We start from the raw sequence: 11,349 nt of genomic DNA on the forward strand, positions 1-11,349 counted from the left end.
GAAGAAAGAGAAGGGTACCCCCTCCGACACCAGCCTTTCCTCTGATCAAGGCGAACGCCTGCGAAACTGGTTGGCCAGCTTCATAAACCCTAAGGAGAAGGCGAGGTATGAGCTGTTCAAAACCATGGAGTTTCAAGCCACTAAAACAGTTTGTTGGAAGAGCCTCCGCACCTTGGGACTGGAGGAAGATGTTCGTGATTTGCTGGATGGAGCTGGGCTACTCGAGTTCAGCAACATAAATGAGCCCGCCTATAAAGAACTGACACTCGAGTTCATGACAACGTTCTCGGTGGACACTAAAATCACCGACCCCGATGATAAGATGAGGTACAAATTCCATCTTATGGGTGTTGATATGTTCACCTCACTCAACACTTTTAACCTCTACCTGGGAGCAGTCACAGAAGAAGATTTGATGAGTGAGGACTACAAGAACAGCCTCATTGCAATGCCGCCAGAGTTTGTTGCAGAAGACTTCTGGCATGAACTCACAGGAAACACCTCCTACAATCCCAGTGATTCGAAATCCTCACAGCTGCCAACACACCCTCTGCGCTACCTTCAAAAGTACATTGCATCAACCCTATTCGGCAGGGCCAACCAGAGCAACATCCCCAGTAATGATCTGTTTGTTCTTTGGTGTATGGTCAATGCCAATAGGATCAATGTGGGGCATTGGGTTGGAATGCACCTAGCTGGTATCGAAGGAACAACCAGTAAATACCTGTTATGCGGCCCTTTCATCACCAAGATCGCAAAAACTGTGGGACTGTTTAATCCCCTCCAGCATTCCCTCACTCTAGCTAAAACCATAGAGCCATTCGACTGCAATGCAATGAACAAGCTCTCCATTTGTCATAAAGTGGGTCGAAACTGGGTCCTGATAGCTGAGGAACCACCTGCAGAACAATCAGCAAAGAGAAAGGCCTCTGGGGAGCCGCACTATGTCGAACCCATCTAGATGGCATTCCCGGAGAACAAACGCAGAATGCTTGACAGTGGTGAAGGGCCAATTGATGCATGGGACATTTCCATGAGGCAGGTGATGAATTACGTGGGACAGCTGTTCGAGCACAACAGGCACCTGTGTGAACGGGTTAAGGCTTATGATGGGGAGATAGCTGAGTTACAGCTGCGGGTTAAAGAACTGCAGAACAGTCCTGCACCTTCCAAAGAACAAGCAAGCAACACTCCTGCAGCACCATCCCCATCCAAGAACCTGTTCCCCGATCTTACAGATGGTAAGAACAATGCTGGTGAGACCCCAATGAAAAAGGGAGAGGACGAAGTCTCCTCTCCTGTTACCGAAGCTTAATTCTTCTATCGCCGTGTGGATTCTTTTATCTGGTAAGGTGTTCTTATTTCTGTTTTCTTTGCATATCACAGACGACTGAGTATACTTTCTTCCCATATCTGTTATTGCATTGAGGACAATGCAACATTTTGTGTAGGGGGAAGGGAACTTAATTGGGAACTTAATATGCTGGTATTTTAATTGTTCTAATATTATGCACTACCACTATTCATGACTGTTTTGGGGGTAACCATTGCACGATTAAAACACCCCCAAGTTGTTTTTTTTAGAGAAGCTACCCTTTGAATTATCACACGAAGCCATAATGAAGGATATGTTAGCTTGAATAATTGTATAAAGGAGTTAATAGAGGTCAAAAGAACTAAACTTATAAAGACTAACTGTTCTAATCTACATTAAATCTGAAATTCAACATTTTTGAGGAAACAACCATTAGATCTAAGAATCCAACACACCAATCAAGTAAGGAATTGAGCCAGCACAATCGGCTACTGTTTCTTTTTGAGAGGACCATCCTGAACAAGGAGTCCAGGACTTGTTTTGGATGCCTGTTCGGACCTTAGGAAAGGAACTCAATACCAGCATGATTTGGGCATTAGGATACTCCCCAACAAACACATTTGACCACCCTTTTCTCCATACCATTAGAACAACCACTTAAGCCCAACACTTTCCTTCGCTAAACCATCTTAAACTCCGCCAAACCATCCTCAATTTCAAAAGAACCCTAAGAGGACCGTCGAATCCATAAAGAAAGCTTGAGCCAAGAAAATCATCATTTAAAAGTTTGTTCTGTTGAGAACTAAAATGAAAAGACAAGCCAATAACGGTAGAAATCATTAACTCGTGTCTAAGCATTCAATAGAACACAAGAACAATCATGGAAATCGCACATCTCTGTTCTGGCTCAAAAACAAAAGAAAAAAATAATAATAATAAGCTCGACAGTCCTTATTGGCCAAAAATTGCCGTCACTACACACCCAATCACCCTAACCTCGTTACAACCCTCAAAAAGTCCCAATGAGGGTATAGGTTCCTTTTCGAAGTGTCAAAACGGACCGATTCTCAAGTTCAATGGACACACCTGTTCTTGCATTGGTTGCATGAGGGAAACAAGCAATACCCCAAACACATTACCCTAGATTTGGTGATCGGACTGCAAGTCAAATATGTTGAAATTTAAGATTCAATTGTAGGAATGAACATGGATAGTTGGAAATGATAAGGTTCTTTCTGATTACATATTTTCTCCTGTTATTGCAAATATTCCTAGCTGTTCTGACCTCCGTGAAAGTTAGTGGTGATATGAAGAGAGGGAACAATCTCTATAAAGACAATTGCTTGAGGACAAGCAAAACATTGTTTTGGGGGTATTTTGATGAGTGTAAAATGTGTATAATATTTTGTAACAATTTTGGGAATAAACGAACAATAATGCAACATATCGTTCTCATAATACATTGTTTTCGCAGATTGTTTGTGATAATGTAGCTGCCTGTTCGGTAGCAGAATCCACACGGTGAACAAGCAGGAAAGGAGTGCGGACAAGCGAAGAACAAGGAAGAGAACAAGAACTCATGGGAATAATTTATACCCGAAGAACTTGATCAATCATCCTTAAATTATTGGAGACCTTTTCGGAAGAAGAATTAATGCTGGAGGCAGAACAACCATCCCTCACAGAAGAAATCATCAAGCATGGACGAACTGCTGTACTGCAGACTGTTCCTGACTGTCAGAACAGTCTGACATACCATATCTTGTTTATTTTATTATATCTTGAACAATCATTTCTGGACAATTTCGAGCTATTTAAGGAGCCCTCATTTTGTATGTTGGGCATTCAGATTTTCGGATCTGAAGCCATGTTGTGAAACTTTGTTTTATGTGTTTTAATATATTGTTGTTTTCTTCAATGTTGTTTTGTTTTATCCCATTCAATCACGAGTGAGTAATTCACTAAGCAGGTATGCAGCAGAGCAGAAACAGGTAAACAGGGCAGGTTAATTCATCTCTAAACTCATTAAGTGCGTATGGCTTGGATGTTCAATGAGTAATTAACGATAAATAGGAGTAGCTAACCTGTTTTTAAGCTGAGCAATCACGAGGAGACTCTCTTTGTAAAGCTGAACTTTCATTGAGCACATGTAATTATGACACAGAGACGTAATTAATTAAATGTTAAGGGTTTTAGTTGTTCCAACTAAATGCTTTCCTGTTCTTAAAGCTTAAAAATATATTAATCTCAAGGAGACTTATTTTGATTGTTTTTAAAGAACGTTGGGAACAAGGGAGACATGACTCAACCGATTTTCGTGAAAAATATCTTAAGACAAAGCTGTTCCCACCTAATGAACAAGGAAAGGAATGCCTGTTCTGAAACCGTTTTGTGTATGCTGTATACCTGTTGTTTTCTCATTTGAATTTCAATTAAACTTTTTGATTGTTTTACGTTTCATATTGCAACAAATCACCTTCAAATCAACTTAAGCTTTTGGTTACTTTTTAAACTTGGCTATACATACTTTTATGGGAGTAAGAGTGTGGTTGTTTTATCCTCGTGGAGACGATATCTACTTATCACTTTATTACTTGGACCTAGTGCACTACTAAGATAACAAGCGCATCACACTCGTGATAACCCAAAGAAAGCTGCATTGGAAAATTTGTCATCCAATCTACTACCTAATTACCTTCATTATACTATATAATACATTGATTTGAATTATTTCAAAGTTATACAAAATTTTGTCGGATATCATTTTATACCAACACTTTATATATTAACAATAATCTATAGACATTTTATTTATTAGATTGAAATTTATTAATTCCTCACTATATATAATAAAGGGTAAAGTATAAAAATAAACCATATAGTTTAGTAGATTTACAAAAAAAGTTTTATAATTTAAAAGTTTACAAACATGAATTTATGATTTTTGCAGTTTACAAACTTAGACATTCTATTAAAATTGGTTGTAGTGACTATTTACCAAAAAAATGTAGCGATTTGGAATAATTAAAAAAAAAACTTTGCAAATTATCCATATAGAAGGTCTGACGTTGCAAATTAACTAAACCATAAATATTGTTTGTCTGAAAAATTGTCGCACAAATCCTTTAACAGTAAACTTCATAAATTCGGTGTCTTTATTTATAAATTTTTAAATCACGAAATTGCGTTTGTAAATTGACCAGACCACCAAGTTAATTTTGTACTTTCTTCTATAATAAATCAAAGTTTTAAAACGGATTGTTTTTAAAACACGAGACGAATACCCAGACCCGTGAACAAATCTACTTCGAATCCGGACCCAAACCCACCCAAACATGGCCCACCAACAGGTCTACCTGTACTGTTCGATCTACATTTGGACATTACAAAATGCACCAGCGCATCACACCATATGGAAGCTCTTAAATCACATCACACAGTCATCATTTTCCACTCTTCCCAAACTACCCCTCACCCTCATTTACATTTTTCAAAAAACGAGGGCCACCATGGTATTTTCAGACAAATGCCTGCAACCAAACATGGGACCCACTAAACCGCTGGCACCCATTGGTCTATCAATCTGTCTCGGATTTCAAATTGTGAATCAATTTCCATATATTCTTTTTCTTTCCGTTTTCTCTTATTTATAGATCTAGCTTAGATATTTTTTTTTGAAATTCAAAAGCCCTAATTTTTTCTTTCATTTCTAGATCTGGGAGAGTGATAATAAAGAGAGATTTATCAGTGTTAGAGCGGTAAATTTAACAGCGAAATGAGAGAAATTATTAGCATACACATTGGTCAAGCTGGAATTCAGGTTGGAAATTCTTGCTGGGAGCTTTACTGTTTGGAGCATGGAATCCAACAGGACGGCACAATGCCTAGGTTATTTTCTTACCCTTTTCTTCATTTGCTATTTTTTTGCTTATTTTGATTCTAGTTTCCTTAGATCGAGCAATTATGTCGATTTTCGGTGAGATTGGAGCATTTTCGTTCGGATCTGGAAAAAGTTAACAATGCGAGTCATTGTAGGTTTTTTTTTCCGATTGGTTGAGATTGTAATCGTGCGAGTAATGTTAGGTGCGGTTTTGAATTTGATATTGTCTGTCGCTTTCCTTGGTTCGTTCAAGGGGCTTGAACTTGCTTTGTATTGTGTAGGACTGTCGAAGTGGGGACTATTTGTGTTACCGACAAATTGAACTAATTAGGGTTAAGAATTAACGGGTTCGGGTCATGAACAACCCATTAGCTTCACGGGTTAGGTAGCTAGATCCATATAATGTTTGATGAGTGGGTGGATCGGGTCACCCTGATCCGCTTGACCCATTTAAATTTAAATATATTTGTAAACACAGTAGTGTTCACCCTGAATGACCAAATTCATTTGTGAATTTGTAAACAATAGTATCATGTCATTGAACCCTAGTATGTACATGTATCTTTTACCTAGAAACCCTAATTTATTAATGAATTTTGTAATAGGTTAAATGGGTTACTGAGTTTCATAACACGTTTAGTTAATTAATTACACTTGTTGTAACACTTTTTGTCAAACGGGTTGGGTCTTTTTTGGCCAATATTCAATTTGTTTATACTATTGTTGTAGATGTTTCTTATTTAGATCAAGAACTGAGGTTGGGTGCTAATGAATATTAACTTTTTTTTTTTTTTTTTTTTTTTTGCAGTGACACTTCAGTAGGTGTTGCACATGATGCTTTCAATACCTTCTTCAGCGAGACTGGTTCTGGCAAACATGTGCCCAGAGCTATTTTTGTTGACTTAGAACCAACAGTCATTGATGAAGTTAGGACTGGAACTTACAGGCAACTTTTCCATCCTGAGCAGCTTATTTCCGGAAAGGAAGATGCTGCTAACAATTTTGCCAGAGGGCACTATACTGGTGAGACAATTTTGTCTCATAATTTCTAAAAAATGCTTAGAAACAATGTTATAATGTGTGCCCGTGAGTTGGTTACCTTGTTGGGTGAATTCTGATGTGTTTCTGGCATGTAGTTGGGAAGGAAATTGTGGATCTCTGCCTCGACCGAGTGAGGAAATTGGCTGATAACTGCACTGGTTTACAAGGGTTCTTGGTGTTTAATGCTGTTGGTGGGGGGACTGGTTCTGGTCTTGGATCTTTGTTGTTAGAACGTTTATCTGTTGACTATGGAAAGAAATCAAAGCTTGGGTTTACCATATTTCCTTCTCCTCAGGTACTTAAAATGTTGAAACTTAATTGGATTCATGCTACATTTTTGTTGTGTTTAGCTTTTCTAGACCTATATGCTTTTTATTTGTTGTTGCCATCACCATATTTTGTGCAGCTACTCTTGTTTGGCCACTCTTTTTGCTTAAGTACAGTCTAGTTAAAGTGTGGATGCAGCTTGGATTATGTTGCATCAAAACTTTCATTTTAAAGCATATCACTCTTATCCATTTTGGAAACTGAAATTTTTGCAAACTTGTATGAAATGTCTCGGGTCACGTTTTTGTAATCTTCTTAAATTTGGAAACTCGTTTCCTAGGATGGAATTTGTTTTCAAAACTGGATCAATGCTAATCACATGTTGAGCAAATCCCTAATATTTTCTAGATCATCTTCTACAACTTTCAAAACGAAATTTTCCCCCTCTTTTATATATTTTTTAATTTATATTTAAAAAATTAAAATACATTCTTAAAATTTCAAAATTTATTGATATATTCATGTATTTTTGCTTAAAAGCTTTCACCACGTTTTTTCCTCTATTATTTACAAATACTGTCTCTCGGTTTCTTTTCCGTTTACATGTAACATATAGCTTAATTATTTTAAACTGAAGTATTCAAATTCACGGTGGGAAGCATTTCTTAACTGTTGTGAACTTTGTTTTCCTTGCAGGTCTCAACTGCAGTGGTGGAGCCTTATAACAGTGTGCTCTCTACCCATTCCCTTCTAGAACACACAGATGTGGCTGTGCTTCTAGACAATGAAGCCATATACGACATTTGCCGAAGATCCCTAGATATCGAAAGACCAACTTACACCAATTTGAACAGATTAATATCTCAAATCATATCATCTTTGACAACTTCCTTAAGGTTCGATGGAGCCATTAATGTCGACATTACAGAGTTCCAGACCAACCTCGTTCCTTATCCTCGTATCCACTTCATGCTTTCTTCGTATGCTCCTGTCATCTCAGCTGAAAAGGCATACCATGAGCAGCTATCAATTCCTGAGATCACAAATGCTGTGTTTGAGCCTTCAAGTATGATGGCCAAGTGCGATCCAAGGCACGGAAAATATATGGCCTGCTGTTTGATGTACCGTGGGGATGTTGTCCCCAAGGATGTCAATGCCGCTGTTGCCACTATCAAAACAAAAAGGACTGTTCAATTTGTTGACTGGTAAGTAAGAAAGAATTTAAACTACGATATCCCCTTTGTTGTCTGATATATTTTTCTGATCTGGATGTACTTTTAACTCTACAGGTGCCCAACTGGGTTCAAATGTGGAATCAATTACCAGCCCCCATCAGTAGTACCAGGCGGTGACCTAGCAAGAGTACAGCGTGCTGTTTGCATGATTAGCAACAACACAGCCGTGGCAGAGGTGTTTTCTCGCATAGACCACAAATTCGACCTCATGTACGCAAAGAGGGCATTCGTGCACTGGTACGTCGGCGAAGGCATGGAAGAAGGGGAATTCTCAGAAGCTCGTGAAGATCTAGCAGCCCTGGAGAAAGATTACGAAGAAGTTGGTGCTGAAGGCGGAGATGACGAAGAGGAAGGTGATGATTATTGATTTGCAGGAAAAAAACGCATATGTGAGCGAGAAGAGGGTATACATACCTTGGTTTTTGTTGTGTTGTTAGCTGTGAAGTTTTGTGATATAATGATGATCATTCATATCATATCATATCCATTACATTATTATTATTATTATGATTCTCACAAGATGTAAAAATTGTCATTATGTTTCTTTCTTTTTTAATTCTCTCATCAAATGTTCTTTTTTGATGGGGATGAATGAGGTTTAGTTTTTCTTACAGTTGAATGAATGCTTTTGTTATATTTGTATTTGGGTTATATGAATTTTTCCAGCAGATGAATCTTTAGTACATTGAGTACTTCGCAGGGTATCCGGTCCTTGAGAATTTATACGTATTTTTACACGATCATGATATGGTTTGTCGCGATCCTATATTGTAAGGAGACCAGAAATAGGATCATTATGGTAAAAATTAAATTAAATAATTTTTGGAAAGTCTAAAAGAAATTTGTACTTTCATATATTTTGTACCGGGTACCTGGATTTTTTTTTTATTTGTCCAAATGGGATTGGGGTTTTCATTTTGTACTTTCATAGTACAAAATATATGAAACTACAAAAATGACTGATAACAATCTCCAAATGGGAAATTCATAACCATCCAAATTCCTTTCTATCTTCTTCCTTTGTTTTGATTACAGATTTATTTTGTTGTTGTTTAATTGAGAAGGAAGAAGGGGGCTTGTCTTCCTTCTTCCTCACTCACCGTTTCTGTTCTTCTAGTTTTTTATTCTTTGTTTGATAAGGTTTTTTTTTTTTTGTTGGATTTCATATATTTTACCGGATCTCTTAATTCGTTTAATCTGTATCTGTTGTTCATCATCTTTTCGTTTGTAACCTTTTTTGGTTTAGCAAGAGCGGAAATGGTAGATCTTATCCGTAGAACACTAGATCTACGGGATTGCAAAAGAAAGGATTCAGATCCGAAAATTCCGAATGGGTTAAATGAAGAAATCAGGACTACAATTGCTTCTCTGTGAATTTGGAATGACGGGCAATATATGTTCTATTTGTTGTTTGTGTTAGTGGTACCTTTAATGACTTTTTTTACTCTTTGTAGTTTATTTCTTGCCCTTGTGGATCATGTATTAGGCATAGCCTATATTTATGTAAGGTTTTATTCCTTACCGTTTTCATGTTATCATTGTACTAATCTTATTATCTAATGAAATGTTTGCATTCTATATAAAAAAAAAAAACAATCTCCAAATGGAATTAAATTTGTTTAGTACTACATTTAATATGAAAATAAGATTTTTATTTAAAAATCATTATTTTTGGAACATTGTTTTTCGTAAAGCTAAAAACTCCTGGTATCTTTTAGTAATAGTTTTTAGGATAAATTTTAAATAAAACCACTGTAGTTTTACTAATTTTCAGATAAAGGACCGTGGTTTACTTTTTGTCAAAACGATGATTGAGGTTTTCAACTTTAGCAAAATAAGGACTTTTTCGATTGATACTATTAAAATCACCATTGACGACTTCAAAAATGACATATTTTAAGAACTACCAATATTCTAAGCAACTTTAATTCTTCAACTTTTTTATTTTAAGATTATTTAGATGATGTTTGGTAGAGAGAGAGAAAGTTAATGTTTAGAGAGAGAAAGTTCCAAAAAAGATGATTTTCGAAAATCGAAAATGTAGTTCCATAAAAAATATTACATTGAACAACTTTAAATCTTGAAAATTTTCATTTTCAGGACGTTAAAGATGGTTTTAATAGCATTAATCTAAGTGCGAAACATCAATCCTCGTTTTGACAAAAATTAAACCACAGTCCTTTGTCTGAAAATTAGTGAAACCATTGAGGTTTTATTTGAAATTTACCCTAGTTTTTATTTCAGGAATAAGTCCCTGTTTTATTTCATGAAGGATATTATTATGATAGGAATTAAACGTGGTTATAAAGAAAAATGCCTACCCCTTTCCAGCTCCTTAAACTTGTAACTTTTTTTCATTTAGCCACCTAAACTTAAAGTATTCCCATTTAGCCACTTAAACTCAACAAAGGAGACACCTTTAGCCCTTATAAGCCTACATGACACTTACGTGTCACTTGTTGCATTCCCAGCCCCTTAAACTTGTAACTTTTTTTCATTTAGCCACTATAACGGTAAAATTTCACCACTTAAAGTATCACGAAAACCCTCAAATCCGGGAAGATTGTTTTATGGATGTCCAAATTATGAGGTTAGTTGTTTAATAACTTAATTGGTTATGATAAATTAATAACTGCATTTGACGAATTGCTAATTTTTTAAATTTTGATTTGAAAAAAGAGGCCAAAAGAGTTACAATATTTGAGTTTAAGTGGCTAAATGGGAAGACCTAAAGTTAAAGTGGCTAAATGAAAAAAAGTTACAAGTTTAAGGGGCTGGGAAGGGGTTAGGCCAAAGAAAAATAAAGTCTCCTGAAAATGTCTCAAAACATAAAAAACATCTCAATAATACACTACTAAATCATGACTTAAAAAACAAATAAGAAAAACATCATCTTGTCACAACTAGCTAACAAAGACATTTTATCCACACACTAAAACAAAGTGAACGAGATAGTATGAATCACGGAATTTACACGTGTGTTTGCAATTTTTTTTTTTTTTTTTTTGCTAAATCGAACTTACTCAATTTTTTTATATATACGTGTGTTATAATTTAGGTGGTCAAGAATTAAATTTTAAAAATTAATATAAAATTTCTCAAAATTAAGCTATATTTTGTTTAAGATTTCTAACATGTAAAAAAATTAATATTTTAGATTTAGGAAGGGCTAATAGACCAAAAAAAATTAGAAATTTGGATTTAGAGAGTCTTAATAAACCCTAAAAAATTAGAAATTTGGATTTATGAATGCCTAACAGACCTAAAAAAATTTAGAAATTTGGATTTAGAGAGACTTAACAGGCCCAAAAAATTAGAAATTTAAATTTAGAAAATACCTAATATGCCCAAAATATTAAAATTTTGAATTTTGGACAAGCCTAACATTTAATGTGTCATCTTAGGGCTAATTAAACATCCCGATAATTTTTTTTTGAGATATAAGGGCCGAAACTATCCGGGGTCAAAGTGGTTCCGGCGGTCAGAGGGGCCCGACCCCCCTGTCTACGCCCCTGGGTGGATCTGTATAATGGTCTTGAATTGTCGAAAGTAATGAGGTTGCTACCTTGAAAGAAGATGGATCTGATCGGGGGCAAATTATTAGAAGCACC

The 11,349-nt window shown here is 36.0% G+C and overlaps 1 protein-coding gene across 1 annotated transcript; it reads left to right on the forward strand.

Annotated features, from left to right (window-relative positions):
- The first annotated feature begins 4,961 nt into the window (after positions 1-4,961).
- LOC136232394 (tubulin alpha-6 chain) lies at positions 4,962-8,378 on the forward strand. Its single transcript, XM_066021531.1, has 5 exons — positions 4,962-5,203; positions 6,004-6,218; positions 6,332-6,531; positions 7,200-7,708; positions 7,793-8,378. Exons 1-5 carry the CDS (start codon positions 5,091-5,093, stop codon positions 8,103-8,105), a joined length of 1,350 nt encoding a protein of 449 aa, XP_065877603.1. The 5' UTR covers positions 4,962-5,090; the 3' UTR covers positions 8,106-8,378.
- Positions 8,379-11,349: the final 2,971 nt, after the last annotated feature.

The sequence above is a fragment of the Euphorbia lathyris genome, chromosome 6 (assembly GCF_963576675.1).
Source record: "Euphorbia lathyris chromosome 6, ddEupLath1.1, whole genome shotgun sequence".
Taxonomy (NCBI): Eukaryota; Viridiplantae; Streptophyta; class Magnoliopsida; order Malpighiales; family Euphorbiaceae; genus Euphorbia; species Euphorbia lathyris.

What these genes read in the sequence shown, in the direction of transcription:
- LOC136232394 (XM_066021531.1), top strand. Translation starts at nt 5,091, where the DNA reads ATGAGAGAAATTATTAGCATACACATTGGTCAAGCTGGAATTCAGGTT. An exon ending in CAGGACGGCACAATGCCTAG is followed by an intron (nt 5,204 to 6,003) that starts GTTATTTTCTTA and finishes TTTTTTTTGCAG; the next exon opens with TGACACTTCAGTAGGTGTTG. An exon ending in ACTGTTCAATTTGTTGACTG is followed by an intron (nt 7,709 to 7,792) that starts GTAAGTAAGAAA and finishes TTAACTCTACAG; the next exon opens with GTGCCCAACTGGGTTCAAAT.